Source organism: Eubalaena glacialis, chromosome 7 (assembly GCF_028564815.1).
Source record: "Eubalaena glacialis isolate mEubGla1 chromosome 7, mEubGla1.1.hap2.+ XY, whole genome shotgun sequence".
Taxonomy (NCBI): domain Eukaryota; kingdom Metazoa; phylum Chordata; class Mammalia; order Artiodactyla; family Balaenidae; genus Eubalaena; species Eubalaena glacialis.
In genome coordinates this window covers 60,265,816-60,285,746 of record NC_083722.1, presented here as the reverse complement: position 1 = coordinate 60,285,746, position 19,931 = coordinate 60,265,816, and the positions used below count along the sequence as shown (strand labels likewise).

Genomic DNA, 19,931 nt, shown 5'->3' with positions numbered 1-19,931 from the left:
CTCATTACTAAGTTTTAAGGCTAGTGTCTCATTAGATGCTTTCTGGGCCAACCGGTTGGCATGTGAGACTCATGCCGCCGGCGATCCCCAGACTTGGGGAGATGGGTCTCTCCGACCACGCTGGCCTGGGGGCTGTGGACAGTGTCTCCTGGCAATACCACCCCTGGCAACACCATAAGGATGAAGAATTCCCCCCAGCCCCCAGCCTCAGGCTTCAGCAATAGGTCTCCTTTCTTGAGTCAGACGTCACAGTACCCTGGATTGTGAAACATTTAATGAAAAAAGAATCTGGCATTTTTAAAAGTTAGGTTTACAAACTTGATGCATTCTTAATATTAGCAATTTATCTATTTCTAATACATTGCCTAAGAAAATAAGGTCTATCAAGACATCAACAAGACATCAAAGATTCATTATAAGCTACAGCACTTTGCAAATAAGTATCCAGTTTAATTATAACAAACCACTGTGAGCAAATTTAACTAAGTATATAAAAACATTAGTTAAATACAATTCTCTGGAAATATACATTATACCTACAGCTGTTTTTACAGTGAGAGTCTTCCTTTTTTTTTCCCTTTTAATTCTCAAAATGGCGAATCACTGTACGGTCCTGGATCTCCAAGCTATAAAACTGAAATATGTGTTTCCAGCATAGCAGATGGTGACCAGGAAGGCGAAGAACTGGAGAAAACAAAGCATAATAGAAAGGGGGTTTAGGGCACATCCTAATTAGCAAAAGTTATCATTTCACCTCTACTGAATAATGCACTTATGGCATCCCTTGACTCCAAGCTTTCTCAACTAAACCTGCTTTATTGGTTCAATTACCTTCCTTCTGAAACAATTTCAGGCTAGGCTGTTTTTCTTTTTTGAAACCTATCTGGAAAGCCTGTAGTCTTACTCCAATAAGCCCACGGTGTTCACGTGGGGATGAAAATGGCGGTGTGCATCTGAGAAAAGCCCGTGTATTTCTAATTTAGTATCGGTGATTTTAGACCAAGGCTTAACCTCAGATTGTCACAGGCTCAGTTTACACAAACAAGCTGAGTGGGTGGAAGGAAGCCAGGGGCCCCCATGGGGTGTGAGTGCAGAGCCGGGAAAACGCCGGGCCCTCTCCTGGGGCAACCACAGCCCAGTTCCACCTGATTCTTCATTTTTTTAAAAATTTTATTGACGTCCAGTTGATTTACAATGTTGTGCTAATTTCTGCTGTATAGCAAAGTGACTCAGTTATACATATATATACGTTCCTTTTCATGTTCTTTTCCATGATGGTTTATCGCAGGATATTGAATATAGTTCCCAGTGCTATACAGTAGGACCTTGTTGTTTATCCATCCTATACATACTAGTTTGCATCTGCCCAGCTGACTCGTGCTGTGTGCTAACTTGAGCCCTGTGACTTTTAATCTCACGTGGACCCACGCTCTTTACCCTTAAATAGAGATTTTGAAATATAGGTCAAGAATACGATGAACACCCATGGATCACCCACCAGCTTTAACATCATACTGCCGGTCTTCCTGTCTAACTGCCCGCCTCCCGCCCCCATCACTTCTACTGCGGATGAAATATTATAAGGCCCATCTCAGAGAAACTTTTAAAATTAGTTTTTTAAATTTGAAAAATACACACTTATGGTTTAAAAATGCAAGCAGTACAGAAGCACATAAATTAAAAAGTAGAAGCCCCTCATCCCACACTCCTCATGGCCCATCACAGTCCCTGGAAGGAACCTCTGCTGGTGTCTATCTTCCCAGGGATCCTTAGAGCATAAACAAACATTTCTACTTCAACACACAGAATCCTAGTGTGCTCATTTTCTGCCTCTCTCTCCCACGGACACTGTAGGCAGAATTATTCTTAGAATCCCTCAAACGTTTTTTCTCCCTCAAACATTTATTTTGTTCTAGCATTTGGCTTTCACTCGAGCGGACTCTTTCAGCCTCTTTGTGCTCCAGGCCAATGGGAGGCCCCATGATGCTCAAACCAGGAAGTTCATTGCCAAGGTGTCCCTCCCGCAGGTGATGCTTTTCCCTGCAGGTTAACTTTGTCCTCCTCGCCCAGATCCTCAGCCGGCCTTGGGGAGGGAGGAGGAGACCGTGGGGATGAAGTGCTCACTCACCGACGAGGCTGCCCAGCTGTTGAAGTTGTGACTGTCCCTCTCCGGGGAGACAGAAGACGCATCCACAATAGCGGCTGAGAGGTATAAGACGAAGGCACTGCCATTAAAGCACAGACCCTGGGAGACAGAGGCGCAGAGTGTTTAGGGAGCCTGGGAAGGTCTGGGCACACCTGGACCTCAGAAGCGGCCAGAGGCACACCCCGGCTGTGGCAAGGGGCCCACTTGGACTCGTGAGGGGGGCAGGGGACAAGGGCGATGAGAAGGCAGCTCCTCGGCGCCTTGGGGGTACTCGGTGCACGCTGCTTCCTCGCTTACCAACGCTTTGAGGGGTTGCAAAGGGGCTCCTCAGTTGGAGCAGCAAAATATCCCAACCAGAAGGCAGACGCGTCTGACGTTTAGCATCTGCCAGCAGCGAGTAAAATTTTCAAAATTTCGCTGTAAACATCTTAAAACTGGGGGAGTTTACACAGAAACCCAGATTTCTGGATTCTCTTAGGAAAGGGGAAAAAAAAACAACAGAAGATCTAACGATCCTGGGAACACATTTCCAGCTTATTTCTCTGTGAAGAATATCCTGCGGTTGTTTAAGTCAGTGCATCTGGGTGGCAAGGATTCAACAGGGTTTACGCTCACTTGCATGACTTTCTGGTCTCTTCACACGTGTGAGTGTGGAACCCCAACGTGGAGGGGTCTCCTGACTGCTGGCCAGGGTTCTAATCGTTACTCAGGCAGAGGAGCACCCGGAGCAGGATGACATCAGAAAAAACTGCTGGATGGAAGTCGAGAGACATGGGCCCAATTGTGCGTGAACCCGTGCAAAGTCAGGAGGCTCCAAACCTCAGTTTCCTTAGCTATAAAATGGGGACACACCTCACGATGATAAATTCTGAAAATGCAAATCAGAGCATTTTCAAACCAGGGAGTTTCAGAAGGGAGCAGTGTTAAACAAGAAAAAAAAAAAAGTAACATTAAAGGCGACATTTTAAGTTCTTAATGTAATAAATCAATGAAGGAGGCTTAGGCTTGGAGGAGAGACAGACTAATAGATGCTCTAGGCCAGAGGTCAGCAAAATAAGAACCCCGACCAGCAGTCAGGAGACTAAGACTTTGAGTCCCTTCAGAACTGTCACAAAATAGCTAAAAATATGGAAGTGGCTTTGGCACTGGCTAATAAAGAGCGGCTGGAGAGTTCTGAGGCACATGCTAGAAACATGGATGTTTAAGGAGATTCTGGTGAGGTCTCAGATGGAAATGAGGAATATATGTTATCAGAAACTGGAGGAAAGGTGATCCTTGCTATAAAGTGGCAAAGAACTTGTCTGAAAGGTGTTCTGGTGTTTTGTGGAAGGGAGAACTTCAAGCAATGACATCGAACATTTAGCTGAGGAAATTTTTTTAGCAAAGTGCCGAAGGAGTGGCCTGGTTCCCCCGACAGCTTGGAGGAAAATGCAAAAGGAGAGAGATGAATTGAAGAAGAAATCATTAAGCAAAAAAGAACCAGAACCGGGACTTCCCTGGCAGTCCAGTGGTTAAGACTCCGCACTTCCAATGCAGGGGGTGCGGGTTCGATTCCTGCTCAGGGAACTAAGATACCCCATGCCGCACAGCGCAGCCAAAAAAACAAAAAAACAAAACAAAAAAGAAGGTTTTGACAAATTCTCAGCTCAGCCATATTGCGAAAAATGAGAAAGCTCTTTCAGAAGAGAACACTCAGGGTGTGGCCGAACAGCCTTTTGATAAAGAGATTACAGGTACAAACCACAGATCTAATCGACCATTTTAGCAGAAGCCAGGAATAGGTAAGGGATTATACCAGTAGAAACATTACCAGTTTGAACTGAAGGGGATGCAGATGGGCCAAAATGAAGGAGGGCTGTGGAACTTCTTGGATTCTATGGGACAGAACCATAGAACTATTTGACTGCAAAATAGCTTTATCTTTCACGAAAAGAATGAATCACCCGAAGGTGATTCAGAGATCATCAGGGCTGCCACTCCCATCGAGGGCCCAGTGGGCAGGCTGGTTCCTCCTCAGTTTCAAAGGGTGGGATTTCTGTGAGTCAGGATATTCCTACCCAGTGCCCCAGGGGCAGGGCCACCCTGCAGAGACACCAGGGTGACAATGCTATCCCAATGCACCGGGAAGGCAGAGCATTGAACCAAAAAAAGGATTGTTCTGGAGCCTTAAGATCAGATGGAATTTGCCTTGTAACTTTTGGGCTTGCTGGGGACCTGTCACCCCTTCCTTCTTTCCTATTTCTCCCTTTTGAAATGGGAATGTCTATCTGTACCTGTCTCACCGCTGTATTTTGGAAGCACTCAATTTGTCTGGTTTCACAGGTTCATAGCTGGAGAGGAATTTTGCCTCGGGATGAACTGTACCTCAAGCCCCACCCATATCTGACATAGATGGTATTTAAAGGAGACTTTGGATCAAGACTTTAGTTGATGCTGGAATGAGTTTGGGGGATGTTGAGATGGAACGAATGTATTTGCATGTGAGATGGTCATGATTAGGGGGCAGAATTTTTTTTAATATATTATTATTTTTATTGATATTAGTATTTTTTCATAAATTTATTCATTTTTATTTACTTATTATTTTTGACTGTGTTGGGTCTTCGTTGCTGCACGCAGGCTTTCTCTAGTTGAGGCTAGTGGGGGCTACTCTTCATTGCGGTGCGCAGGCTTCTCATTGCAGTGGCTTCTCTTGTTGCGGAGCATAGGCTCTAGAGCACGTGGGCTTCAGTAGATGCGGCACGTGGGCTCAGTAGTTGTGGCTCGTGGGCTCTAGAGCGCAGGCTCAGTAGTTGTGGCGCACGGGCTTAGTTGCTCCGTGGCAGGTGGGATCTTCCCGGACCAGGGCTCGAACCAGTGTCCCCAGCATTGACAGGTGGATTCTTAACCACTGCGCCACCAGGGAGGCCCAGGGCAGAATATTATGGACTGAATGTGTCCCCCCAAATTCATATGTTGAAGCCCTAACCCTCAACGTGATAGTATTTGGATACGGGGCCTTTGAGGTAATTAGGGTTAGAGGAGCTCATGAGAGTGGGGTCCCCCTGAGAGGGTTAGCACCCTTCTAAGAAGAGACAAAAGGGAGCTCACATCCTCTCTTTCTCTCTCTGCCATGTGAGGACACAGCAAGATCAGCAGGCACCTGCAAGCCAGGAGGAGAGCTTGCACCAGAAACCAACTATACTGACACCTGATCTTAGACTTCTAGCCTCTAGAACTGCGAGAAATTTCTGTCATTGAAGCTTCCTGTCTAGGGTATTCTGTTTTGGCACCCAAGCAGACAAAGATAGGTTCTGTAATCTACACATTTTCTTATCTATTCCCCCTGCCCTGCCCCCAGGCTGTGTCTCCCTTTGTAATCATGCATCCAGCATGGAGTCAGGACAAGAATCCAGGCACTCTTGACTACTCCTGCTCCCCAGTGTGAGGTCACCTAGTTGTTCTAACAGTGACTTTCATTTTTCATTCTAACTCTTCACCTTTCAACATCAAAGAACTCTGGTACACAAAGGGTTAAAGCCACGGCCCCAGGATGGGTTTGGAGGACAGAAGATCTGCAGAGGCTATGCCTTGACACACCTGTTCCTAGATGACACTGTTTATAGGGAACTAATAAAACAAGAGTGTATGCAGAGAACAGAGCTTCTCTTGATTCAGTCTTCTGAGGACCGGTTTGCTACTTTGCCTAAAAGGAATTCCTGGACCTTCCAACAATGCTGTTTCACACTCAGGTGTAAAACACCTGTGCTGGGTTCTCCCTGGCTTTGCCCTCTGCTTTGTTGGCAGAGACAATCCTGAATTGTCTGGAGAAGGACTAAATTCCGTCCTACCTAATGGGCAGTGAACAGGAAGAACACCCATGGTTTCCTTACCACTGTGGTCCAGGGCACCTGGGGAATCCTGGTGTAGGTCATCGTTATGTAGATGATGAGGAAGAAGACGGTGAGGACCCAGTAAAACACAGCTACAAACATGACCCAGCCAAACGCAGGGACCCGGAAGTACTCAGTTCCAGCGATCAGTGTCCATACCAGCAGTCCCAGAACCTGTGAAACAGGACAGGCCATGGAAAAGAAAAGGGAGGTGGAAGAGAAAATGGAGAAGGAGGAGGAAGTGGGGACAGAGAAAAAAGTAATTATACAAAGTGTCAATCACAATTTTTACTCATATATATGGGTACATGTACCAAATGTGATCTGGCCGCAAGCTCACATTCTTGCAAATGCCAGGAAGGTAAAATGAATGAACAGAACAGGCAGGGCAGAGACCAGGACAAACAAGAAACCCATGCCTTGTTTCTGGGGGAAGTCTCTGCCCAGCTCCGGCCAGTTGTGGCCTGGTTTTCTCCATCCTTCTCCCACCCCCACCCCCAGGAGAACACAGAAACTCAAGTTTGTACATGATGACCTCAATTTTTAAATGTCAGCACTAATAAAGAGGGGCAAAACAACACACATCTGTGGCTGGAATCTGCTCCCAATACCTGTCAAGGGAACAAGACATAAGTTATGCATTTATTCCAGCAACAGTCACCCGACTTCACTGCTGCTACAGAGCAAGACCAGCCCGAAGCCCCACCACATCACCACTGAGTGAAGGAAGGATGCTGGTCTACGCTGTGTGAGTCTCTGGTCCTCAAGGAGGGAGGCCACGGCGAGGTGTGCCTTCCAGGGCCCAGGAGGACTTTATTCCTAACTCATAGGAAGGCAAGTTGGCATCTAAACCCTATTCCCAGGAGACAGCATCAGGCATGTGGGACGGACTCTGGCAGCAGATCTGGCTGCTGTGTAACTTGGGGAAAGCGATTTCCTTCCTGTCTCAGCTCTCTCCATGGGACGTGGGACAAGACATGAAAGTGACTCTGATCACAAAGCTGGTCATTCGGCGTTGACACCTGAGCACCTGCCCTGAGCACATGCCACAGGCCAGGCTTCCTGCTCCGCGGGCCCCGAGGGTAGAGCAGGGCAGAAACCAAACAGACCTGCTCATGCACGACTTAGAGTCTCATGGGGGGAAATATCTGAATAGTTACAGTTGGGAAAATGCTCTGAAGGAAATAAAGGGTGTGACAAGGGTCTGTGACAGGTGCTGTGACCTTTTTGGCAGGAACAACAAATGTCAGAGGGGGCTGTGCTGAGGAAGAGCCTGAAGACCCTCTGGGAGCTAGTAAGACGGGCAAAAGACACCGTCCCAGGCAGAGAGCACGGCATGGGCAGAGGGCTGCAGGGGAAGGGCCTTCTAGAACCTGTAGGAGAGTGGAGGACGTTAGGACATGGGTACAAGATGTTAGAGGGCTTGGGGAGGGTCAGATTACGTGGGCCCAGGACACCTAAGGATTTTGTACTTTATCCTAAGAGCTACAGGAGGATTCTGAGCAAGACAATGATAAGATCGGGTTAAGTTTTTGCAAGATCACTCTGACTGCATGGTGAGAACAGGCAAGCAGAGTGGGGGTAGGGGTAGGGAAACAGTTCGGAGACTGCTGTAATAATCCAAGTGGAAGAAGATGATGAGCCCAAGACCAAGATGCTGGTGAATACTGGGAAGTGAGTGATTCAAGGCAAATTTCAGAAGGAGACAGGACCTTCACAGATTTGATAGATCAGATTAGGATAAAGTGGAATTACCCCCAGGTTTCTGGAAAGACTCCCCAGTGGATTAGGGTGTCACTTGCTCAGCTGGAAAGATGAAACAGGAACAGGTTAAAGGGCTGACCTGGGCTCAGTTTACAACCAATCCAGTCTAGGGGAGCCAGAGACCTCAGGATGGGGTTAGAAGTGGACAGTCCAGGGGGAAGAGTTCAGGCCCCTCTTTAGGAAAGAAGACTTCCTGTTAGGATCACTTAGCCCTCAGACAGGCTTCCAGGGGACCTTTTAAACTGTTCACTGAGACAAGCCCACCTCCCTGGCGAGGTCTGGACGTCTGTGCTGGGGAGCAGGGAACAGACTCTAAGTGCTGCTGCTTCCCCTCCCTAGAGCTGAAAGTTGATGTTCTTTTATCTGCTTGATGTCGTATATGAATTCCGAAGAAACATTTAATGGAGATGTATTTTTGTGTTTACATCTGTGGCAACGGAATTTATTGAACGTGAAGAAGCACAAAACAGGATAAAATCCCAGAAAGTGCCGAGCCTCAACACCCATGGGGTTTTGGTCCGGAATTCATCACAACTGACAGGTCATCTACACACACAGGTGTGCTATTCCGCTGGATCAGTAAGACAGTTAACACACCTCATCACACTCATGCCTCAGCATGGCAGGGTCTGAAACAACAACAAGGGCTTCTTGATTCAAACTGAAGGGGTCAGAAGGGCCCTCTGTTGATTCACACAGGAAACAACCACAGGAAGAGGCACTGCAACGTGGCAGCTGTCTCTCCAGGAGTGTGCAAGAGTTTAAGAGTTGCCAGCGTAAGCTTGTGCCAGCTAAACAGGCTCGGCTAACAGCTCTTGGCTCTGAACGTGAAAATGGTTTTCATTATTAAAGCAAGTGGAGTCCACTATCCAGAGACGCTCTGTCTAATGTGCTAGCGGCGGTCATCTTTTACAGAGATAATATCGCTAACTGAGCTGTCTCTCAAAACACAGGAATCCTTGACCCAAGATCTCACCAGCAAACACAGAAAAAGAACTGTCAAGAAAAGAATTACTCTACCCAAGTGAATTTCCTAGGTAAGTGAAATATATCCAGAAGCACACTTTTTGTCTCTCACTATAACCAATACTGATGAAAAGCACTCTACAAAAATAGCTCCGTGTGTGTGTGTGTGTGTGTGTGTGTGTGTAACTAGATCTTTATTTGTTTAGACTACAAAAGTACTGTTTGTTTTTTCACTGATAAACATTATTTTAAGCCAACCCTTTTTTTTGAATGGTAAATCTAAGACTTAAAAAGGTTTAAGAAAGTGATAAGTGCAGATAAAAATAAGCACAGCAGTATAAAAACTATATATAAAACACACAAAGGGGCTTCCCTGGTGGCGCAGTGGTTGAGAATCTGCCTGCCGATGCAGGGGACACGGGTTCGAGCCCTGGTCTGGGAAGATCCCACATGCCGCGGAGCAGCTGGGCCCGTGAGCCACAGTTACTGAGCCTGCGTGTCTGGAGCCTGTGCTCCGCAACAAGAGAGGCCGTGATGTCTAGAGGCCCGCGCACCGCGATGAAGAGTGGCCCCCGCTTGCCACAACTAGAGAAAGCCCTCGCACAAAAACAAAGACCCAACACAGCCATAAATAAATAAATAAAAATTTAAAAAAATAAAATAAAATAAAACACACAAAGAAGTCACAAACACCAGTTGTAAATTCTCGAGAAACCAATATAAAAATTTTACATCCAGCCTTCCTAACTTCTTTTGCTTGCATTTATAACTACCACCTGCAAATCCTTTTCCTTCTCCTTTAAAAATACGGATCACTCAGTATATGGTGCCTATAACTTGTTTCTTTCAGTCAGCCATGCCACCGAGGACCTCTTTCCAGATCTATGTCGATTTTAACAGCTGCCCAGTTTTCCATAATTCATGTAACCAGTTCCCTATGGAGAAAAATTTAAGTTGTCTCCTTTATGTTTGTATAAAAAATACCCAGGGAACATTCTTATATAATGTATACCTCTGCAAACCTGAATTCCAGGATAGATTTCTAGAAGTGGAATTTCTAGAATATTTTAAGCTTTAGAGGTACTCTCAAATTACTCATCAAAAACTTGTGCTGGGGCTTCCCTGGTGGCGCAGTGGTTGAGAATCTGCCTGCCAATGCAGGGGACACGGGTTCGTGCCCTGGTCTGGGAAGATCCCACATGCCGCGGAGCAACTGGGCCCGTGAGCCGCAATTGCTGAGCCTGCGCGTCTGGAGCCTGTGCTCCGCAACAAGAGAGGCCGCGATAGTGAGAGGCCCGCGCACCGCGATGAAGAGTGGCCCCCGCTTGCCACAACTAGAGAAAGCCCTCGCACAGAAACGAAGACCCAACACAGCCATATATAAATAAAAATAAAAATAAAAATTATAAAAAGAAAAACAAAAAACAAACAAAAAAAACTTGTGCTGATTCATCCTCTCATCTGAGTATGCCTGCTCTTCCCTTCCAACCTCATTAAATGCCCAGGTTTTAAATGATTAAAAACCTGACTAAAAAACAAAAGAGATCTCATGTTTTGCCCTTCACTGCTTGACTGAAGTACAGCACAGAGAAAAGTGTACAAATCCTAAGTGAACAGCTCAATGAATTTTCACAAACTGGACCAACTTGTGTCACCAGCATCCACTCAAGAAAGAGAACACGTCTAGCACCGCTGCGGCGGAGGGGGGGCTCCATCACGCCTAGTTACTCCTTCCCTCCTCCGAGGGTCCCAACTCCCCTGGTTTCTGTCATCCTGTTTTGGAACTTCACAGAGATGGAATCCTATCGTCCATGCTCTCATGTTTGATTTCTCTTACTCAACATTGTGAGTTTCATCCACGACACTGAACGTCATTTGTTCACTCTCTCAGCTGCCCAGCGATGGTTCTCAAACGTCAGAATCAACTGAAGGGCTTGTTAACCTACAGGTGGATGGGCTTCCCCCCAGAGTTTGTGATTAGTAGTAGGTCTAGGAAGGGATCTGAGAATCTGCATTTCTAAGTTCCCAGGGGATGCTGCTGGTTCAGGGACCACACACTAAGAACAGATGTGCTGTATCCTTCTTGTTTATTTTAGTTTGCATTTTCCTGATCAGTCGTGAGGATGGAAGAGCATCTTTTCAAATGCTTATTAGCCACTTCTAGTTCTGATTTATTGATGTTTTAAAAAAATCACTTTCTTACTGATCTGTAGAAATCTTTACATAACAGGGATGGTAACAAACTACATATGTGGCAATATTTTCCCATCCAGCTTTTTAAAATTCAGTCTTTAGTCACATGGGAGTTTAAAATTTTTACACAGTTAACTGGTAGCTCTTTGAGCCTTCTTCTATTCCTATGTGCTTAGGAAGGGCTTCCTCAGCAAAGATTATAAAAATATTCTCCTACATTTTCTGATAGTTTTGTGTGTATACTTAAATCTTTAAACAAACTAGTATTGAATTCTATATACAGGGTGAAGAAAGTCCAACTTTATTTTTTTTCTAGCAGATGGTCAGGTGATCTGTTATCACTTACTGGTGACTTCTCACATTTTGGGTCAGTTTCTGGAATCTTTATTCCACTCATCTGTGTTGACTGCTGTGCCAGCACCAATTCCTGTAGCTTCAGCATGTATTTTAGGCTTTTGGGTAAAGATGTCAAAATGGACACATGAATCTAACTTTGTTCCTTCCCCAAACCCTTCTAAAATTATCATCAGAATGAGATGAATAGGAAAGGAGACAAAAGTGACACATTTTTGGAAGGGGCTCCCTTGAGTACCCAGCATAATGGATGAAAACAGACCCAACCGAGGTTCAGCAATCTCAGAACCTCAGGTGCAAAGAGAAGATGTTTTGAACAATCAAAGAACCACCAAGGATCAGAAAACAGAAAGGCTTTTAACCTTTTCCAGAAGCAGACAGAATGTTAGAAAATAATGGCAAATGCTTTCAAATTGGAAAGTGGTTTCTAACCCAGAAATTACCCAGGAAAATAATCAATGAAGAGCAAGAGGCAAACTTGTTTTGTTTCAGATATGCAACATCTAAAAAAAAATCCACCTTCCACACCTTCTCTCTCAGTAATCTACTGAAGGATATGACCCAACAAAATGAGGGTATAAACTCTAAAAGAGGAACTATTGAGTAAACCAACAGAACTCTGTGGGAGAAAGGTGAGGGTAATCCCCAGAAGGAGGGGAAATCCAGGCATGACAAACGCCCCAGGCACAGAAGGTAACCAGGTCAGATCAGAGCCAAGTGACTCAAAAGACAGGGACTTCCCTGGTGGTCCAGTGGTTAAGACTTCACACTCCCAATGCAGCGGCCCCGGTTCCATCCCTGGTCAGGGAAGATCCCCCATGTCGCAACTAAAAGATCCTGCGTGCCGCAACTAAGACCCAGCACAGCCAAATAAATAAATAAATATTTTAAAAAAACAAAAACAAAAGACAGGCATGGTGAAGGCCATCACCACCGTGCCTTTGTCACTTTACCTTCTTCTTAACCTGGTGAGTCTATTAGGGAATCTGCTCCACCCCAAGTGAGGGAGGAAGCCAAGAAAGAGGAAGATAACGGATCCAGGAAACTAGAAAGTCAGCCCAACAGAAAGGTAAAGGGAATTCCAAGGCGAAGGGAGATCCCCAGGAGAAATGCATCCAAGATAAGAATGAGAACTCTGATTATCTGATGGGAATGGCTTGTGGGAAACTTTACTGAAAGGCTATTAGAAAAATGCGAGGTGGGGCTTCCCTGGTGGCGCAGTGGTTGAGAGTCTGCCTGCCAATGCAGGGGACGCAGGTTCGAGCCCTGGTCTGGGATCCCACATGCCGCAGAGCAACTGGGCCCGTGAGCCACAACTACTGAGCCTGCGCGTCTGGATCCTGTGCTCCGCAACAAGAGAGGCCACGATAGTGAGAGGCCCGCGCACCGCGATGAAGAGTGGCCCCCGCTTGCCGCAACTAGAGAAAGCCCTTGCACAGAAACGAAGACCCAACACAGCTAAAAATAATAAAATAAATAAATAAATAATTTAAAAATTTAAAGGAATTCCTTAAAAAAAAAAAAAAGAAAAATGCGAGGTGAATTAGCTACAAAGAAAAGTGACCAAATTCTTAAAAAATATGTACGTTATTAACGTCACTAAATACCAAAAGAAACTATTAGCAGCTGTTTGTAGTTAAGTGTTCACTGTAACACTTGACTCTAATATTTACACAGAGATAATAAATATTGAATATTGACCTGAACAAATGATAACAAGGAGAGGAAAGCAATAGGGATGATGCAATGGACTGAATATTTCAATTACCTGCCTTGTGGAATGAGATTGACTGCCCCACCCACCCCACTTCCTGAATGGTACCAGATATCTGTGTTTTTTCTATGAAGAAAGTTTTTTAAAACTGAAAACCTTCAACATCTTGACCTCTTGAGACTGTCAGTGAGCTGATTCCAACAGCCCTGCTGGACCCTCCGCATGCACATGCCCCCCACGCAGCTTCCTTATTCTAGGGTCCTGTGGACCAATGAAACAGATGCCTTAGATTTTTAAAAATCACACTGAAAGACACACTGCGTTTGTCTGTGAGTTCTCTCCTGCCTCTGAAGCCTCTGAACTTTGTGACAGCTGTTCTGCTGCTCAGAGGAGTTTAAAGGGTCTCATTTATTCAAATGTACACTGAGCATCTCTTATGAGCCAGGGCTTTTTCGAGGCACTACGGGTTGGCTGATTTCTTTCTGACTTTAGCCTGGAACCGGGATGGGCACCATCTGTCCTTCAGCCTTGAAAACAGACAGGTGACTTCTGACAATAAACTAGGCTACCCTGGGAGCAACGCATCAGCTGTTTCCGGCTGGCTTTGCCCCGGGGAGCTGTGTTGATCCAGCTGTGAGCTCAGCACACCTCCAAGATATCTCAATGGGCTTTAGATCATTGACCATATTAATTCCTTGCAATAAAGTGGTGTTAGAAACTGGCTACTGTAGACTTACTCTTATGTGTCCTGCAAGGAGAGAACCAAAGAATATGACCATGCCAGGCTGTCTCCTCCTGCCATGTTTAATACTACACACACGTGACAACATTCAATCATTCAAAAACCTCACTGAGGGCTTCCCTGGTGGCACAGTGGTTAAGAATCCTCCTGCCAACTCAGGGGACAAGAGGTTCAAGCCCTAGTCCAGGAAGATACCACATGCCGCGGAGCAACTAAGCCCGTGCGCCACAACTACTGAGACTGCGTTCTAGAGCCCGCAAGCCACAACTACTGAGCCCGTGTGCCACAACTACTGAAGCCCGCGCACCTAGAGCCCGTGCTCTGCAACAAGAGAAACCACCGCAATGAGAGGCCTGCGCACCACAACGAAGAGTAGCCCCCGCTCGCTGCAACTAAAAAGAAAGCCCACGCGCAGCAACGAAGACCCAATGCAGCCAAAAATAAATAAATAATTTATTTTTTTAAAAAACTCACTGAGTGTGCACTGGAGGTGCAATGATGTGGGAAAACAGCCATGGTCTCTGACTCTGGAAAAGGTCGGTCAATGGATATTCGACTATGAACTGTGGTTAAGTCCTATGAAAGGAAACTAGGCTGATACAAGAATGTAAAGCACAAGGACCCAACCACATCTGGATGGCCAGAGGCAGTTTAAGATTAAGTAGGTGAATGGGAGTTAGCCAGGCAACATTTGGGTGATGGAGGGAAAGCCAAGACTCTGAGATCTCAAAGACATCTCATCTGATGACGTGAGTCTCCCACAGGCTCCGACTCAATACACAAAGGTCAGATGGAAGTTCAGTTCCAGAGGAGACTGACCCATGGCTTGGCATCGGATGTCAGTCTCCAGGCAGCACCTTTTCTCAAAGTCAAGACTCATTCCATAGTGGTTTGAGGGCCAAAGAATGTGAATGCTGGAAGAGAAGTTCAGGAGATGTTTGGGATCAACAAGCTTAGAGCTAGTTAGTGGTCAGAGCAGAACCAAACGTCTAGTCTGATGTTATTTTAATTTGTAGCATCGGGTCTTGATGTCTTCTTCCCCTTCTCCACTTCCCCGTTCTCTGGCTGGGGTGATGCTAGCACTCGTGGTTATGTCAGACTGAGAAGCAGAGCTGGCTCAGTGGGGAAATCAGGTACTCCAGATTCAGCCTGTCCTTGGCCAAGTTACCAACCTGAGCCTGTTTCCTTATCTGTAAAATGGGGATACAGAAACTTTCCTCATAGGGTTGTTGGAAGACAAAGTGAGTTAATATATGCACAGCAGTGCTTGGGATCAGCTGGGTGCTGGGTCAGTTATTACTATTATGCTAGTATTATTAACAGGGTTGACAATGACTCTCAGGAGTCCGTCCCCTCCTCCTTTCCCAGGATCCTTTTCTCTATTGTTCAAGGTTTTTACACCTGTATGGAGCCAAGGAGTCTTACCTATGTCCAGCTCCCTGACATATGGACTGAACTTGAGGCCTCTCCTATAGGCAAGATGCCCAACAAGATGCCAGGCTAAGTGAACCAGGAGCATCTGACCCTTCAGCTCTGTCCTCTCTGCCTGTGTGGACACCCTCAATATCATGGTTACCATGTCCTCCGTTCCTATTTGGTTAAATGGTACAATGCCAAGGCCATCTGGCCTGGTAGAAAGATTCAATCTTTGAATTCTTACCAGCTGTGTGACTGGGCAAATAACATTTATCTCTTTAAACAATATTTTTTGAGCACTTACTATGTGCCCAGGCCCCAGGTAATAATAATAGCATATTATGTCCTAGAGAGTAAGGAAGAGCTTTACATGCCTCACCTCACTTTAACCCACACAGCTGCCCTCTGAATAACTTTCATCAGGACCGTTTTACAAATGGAGAAACAGACACTAACTATGTGTTACATAACTTAGTCCAGACTTTTAACTATGGTGCCACATAATATCAATAACATGCCCCAAATCAGTTAATTTCTCCATGCCTCAGTTTCTTCATCTGTACCCAGGGATAAAATGTATCTTCTAGAATTCACATGAGACAAGATGCTCTATAAATGATAACTACTATTGTGATTAATAATGGCAAAAACAGAGCGTTTGGCAGACCACAAACCTGCCCTGAGGGCCAGCCACATGCAAGGCTGAAGAGGCCAGCACCTGCTCTGTTTTCTTGCTGTGCTGGTTCAGAGCATCACCTAGAATGCCACCAGCCAATCCCTCCCAAGCGCAAGTCTCTGGGCAGAAATAAGCTCTGGTAAAATGAGCAGATGCCTTGATGCAAACCCATGCCTGGTTCTGCAAAAGAAAATTCCCCAGAGCTGCCCACTGATGCTAGGCCACCAGGCAGTGCTCGAGCTCATCGTTACAAAGCCTATTATCTGCTGGCCTCTCCCGTGGCACCTTGGTTCATTTAAAATAGAGACAAATAGAAAGAAAACAGGGATGGCTGCAAATCCTATCTGCTCTGATGCTTCAGAGAGTTGTTGGTTTTTTTTTTTTTTAATTTTTTAAAAATTAATTTATTAATTTATTTATTTTTAGCTGTGTTGGGTCTTCGTTTCTGTGCGAGGACTTTCTCTAGTTGCAGCGAGCGGGGGCCACTCTTCATCGCGGTGCGCGGGCCTCTCACTATCGCGGCCTCTCTTGTTGCAGAGCACAGGCTCCAAACGCGCAGGCTCAGTAGTTGTGGCTCATGGGCCCAGTTGCTCCGCGGCATGTGGGATCTTCCCAGACCAGGGCTCGAACCCGTGTCCCCTGCATTGGCAGGCAGATTCTCAACCAGTGCGCCACGAGGGAAGCCCGAGAGTTGCTGTTTTTAACTCAGTGAAGACCAAGAAATCCTGGGAGAAAGCTGATATATTGCAGAGGCTGACATCAGAGCCATCTCAGGTCAGCAATCACGCCGTGAGCACCTGCTACAAGCCAGACACAGTGCTGGGTGCTCAGGGTCCAAAGGTGAGCAGGGCACGAGTCCCCACCCCTGAGGACTCTACCACCTCGTGTGAGAGATGAACACGATCCAGCTCCTTCTTTTTCATAGGGGTTGACAACTGTGGGCCATGGTCACCCGCAGCCCTCTGCCTGTTATGTACAATCCACAAACACGGCCAATGCCCATCCATTTAAGCGTTATCTAAGGCTGTTTTCATGCTACAACAGCAGAGTGCATGGCCTTTGGCTGCAAAGCCTAAAGTATCTACTATCTGGACCTTTACAGAAAAAATTTAGCCAATCCTGTTAACTGTCACACTTACTCTTTGCATCAGGAAATATACACACGTGCACATATAGTTGTTATATTTTTGTTTCCTGCATTGTTTCAAATAAACCAGATTATTAATACATTGAGCCAGAGGAGATGATAGGGAAAAAGCGTGCACCCTTTCCCTGCACCATCGAGGAACTGTATCATACTCAAGATGACAGCTCCCTACACCTGCTGAATGCTTTCGAGTCACCTCCACGCCGCTTCCAGATCAGCAGTGCTTCTGTTCAGCAAGCATGGCGAACTTTTCCATTTACCCACTAGAGGGTGACCAAACACTGCTTATGAAAGATTTAGGAGCTACGGTCCCTCTTCGGTGGGACGAGATCAGAGTTTACCATCTGTCTGGATAAGTTCCTACACTTGAAGCACATTCCACAGAGGTGGCAGGATGTGGAAGAATAAACTCGGTCTGGGACCCACCCATTAGACCCAGACGTTGCCTGGAAACAGATCTGACAAGAAATGTACTCGGCTGGCTTGTGATAAGGATTAATTAATACAAAGACTTGGAAGGGCAAATTTAATCCATGCGCCCCGACTAAGCTTTATTGAAGTATGCTTAATACCTGCTGCTTTCTTCAACAAGAAACTGTGCCTCTTCGGGCCTCTGCTTCCCAATCTGGGAAATGGGGAAGAAAGAGTTAGGAAAGCAGTTTTCAAATGGGAGTGGGGGGACCAGCACCTGGGAGATGCATATGTGAACCACCCTGGGGTATTTCAAACCACTTTCTTCTTGGTCGTCTTCCCACTCTCACACACCATGAGGGTGGGTGTCTCCCTCTGGCCCTGCTTGACAGCTCCCCAAGTACCATTATAGGAGACCCTTGGGTGCTGCAGAGCAGAACAAAGCTTGAGGCCTACGTGATGCTAGTAGTTTGTGACTTAACCTTACTCTTGCTTGGAACTTTAGTGTGACATCTATGATCAATTAAAGGCCTGCTCTGAGGGAAACCACAGAACCTCAATAGTCCCAGCAGGCAACAGAATGGAAATCTGCATACGGGGCTGGTTTTCAAATATATTTACAAATTCTTTGACACACCTCTTGAATACAGGCTCCTCTCAAATGTTTCTGTTGAACGGAGTATGGCAGAAATGATGCTATGTGATTTGGGAGGCTAGGTCATAAAAAGGATCCAGCTTCTCCTGGTCTCTGGGGAAGTTGGCAGCCACGTTGTGAGGACACTCAAGCAGTCTTGTGGGGAGGCCCACACAGAGAGAGGCAGAGCCGTCCCACCAACTTGCCAGCCAGGCGAGGGACTGCCTTGGTGAAGTGGATCTCCAGGCTCAGTCAAGCCTTAACTGACTGCAGCCCCAGAAGACACCTGACTGAGCCCCAGGAAAATGCCTGACCCAGAACTGCCCAGTTAAGTTGATCTTGAATTCCTGATCCACAGACACTGCGAGTGATAATACATATTTACTGCTGTTTAAAACTGTTACGCTTGGGGGTAATCTGTTACGCAGTAATAGATGACTAATACACGAAGTTCATCCAATGTGGGCTTGTGTCCAAGAGGCAGAGTGGTAGGGAGGGAGGACCGAAGACCTAAGTTCGTCACTAACTTTCTGGCCCCTCTAAGCCTCAGTCTGTGCCTCCATGAGATGGGCATGGCACCATCTAGGTTGCTGCAGGGTCTGAAGGTGTTTTGTGACCTGCAAAGAGCTACATAAACAGCAGTGATCACTGGTCTCATGCTTTTCTCCTCTAGGAGACATGATGCAATGCTTAGCAGAGCTGGCATCTTGGCAGTAAGGGTCCTAGAGTATTCAGCCAGTGAAATAAAGTGGGGTCTATTCCTGTAGTTAGAAATATGGGGCTCAGGGCATTAAGGATGTGCTAGAGGACACGCTGGCACACTTTTCCTGTGAAGGGCCACATGGTAAATATTTCGGGCTTTCTGGGCCATATGGTCTCCATCACAACTATGCAATTCTGCCACTGTGGCATGAAAGCAGCCACAGACAATATGCAAAAGGATGGGAGTAACCGTGTTCCACGAAAACTAGTTACAAAAACAGGTGGCAGGCTGGACTGGCTGGCAGGCTATCATCTGCCAACCTCTGCCCTCGAGCCTTGCTTCTCCAAGTGTGTGGTCCCCAGAGCAAGTCACACCTCCCAGGAGCTTGTTAGAAATGCAGGCTCTGGGACTTCCCTGATGGCCCAGAGGCTTAGACTCTGCGCTCCCAATGCAGGGGGCCCGGGCTCGATCCCTGGTCAGGGAACTAGATCCCACATGCCGCAACTAAGAGTTCGCATGCTGCAACTAAAGATCCCGCATGTCGCAACTAAGACCCAGCGCAGCCAAACAAATATTTTTAAAAAGAAGAAGGAGAAATGCAGATTCTCAGGCCACCCAGCACTGAATCAGCATCCCTGGCGGAGGGGTCCAGCCACGTGTTCTGAAAGCCTCCAGCAGCTCAGCTCTGAGAAGGCCTGCCTGCCTTCCCTCCTTTCCCCCGAGCCCCATACACCAGGGGCTTATGAGGGATCTTGGGTGACAATGACCTGATCAAAGATCTCAGGCCTCACAAAGGACACACATCACCTCAATATTCTCCATGAATCAGTGAACAACACTGGATTCATGGTCCTGGGTCACCAGTAAGCAAAGGAGCAGTCAGTCCTGGTCAAAGAGCTTAGAGTCTTCAAGAAAACAGAACAAACTGTGTGGTAGCAGCACTCACAGGGTGAAGGGATTGGGTTCAGTGACACCCAAAGGCCTCCTCAGTCCCTGAGGCTGAGGGAGCCCTTTGTGGTCAGACGCCGGCACGGCTCCCGGCGCTGCTTGCTTCTTTCAGCAAAGTTCTTTGAATGCTGGTTTCCTTCCGTTTTGGTGAAGCGCTGGGGTATAAAAGGCAAAGGGCGGAAGGAAAAGGGATACCTTTTAAGGAACAGAAGAGAGATGAAAGGTTTATAGGGAAGAAGCAATAG

General features: G+C 46.5%; 1 protein-coding gene across 1 annotated transcript in view; it reads right to left on the bottom strand.

The window, feature by feature from the left end:
- Positions 1 to 284: 284 nt before the first annotated feature.
- Positions 285 to 19,931, bottom strand: part of CMTM8 (CKLF like MARVEL transmembrane domain containing 8) — a 90,310-nt gene continuing 70,663 nt past the window's right edge. Inside the window, exons 2-4 of the mRNA XM_061195225.1 lie at positions 6,019 to 6,192; positions 2,129 to 2,245; positions 285 to 684 (exon numbers count right to left, since the gene is read on the bottom strand). Coding sequence (XP_061051208.1) covers positions 601 to 684; positions 2,129 to 2,245; positions 6,019 to 6,192 — 375 coding nt within the window. The 3' untranslated portion in view covers positions 285 to 600. The remainder of the gene's footprint in view (positions 685 to 2,128; positions 2,246 to 6,018; positions 6,193 to 19,931) is intronic.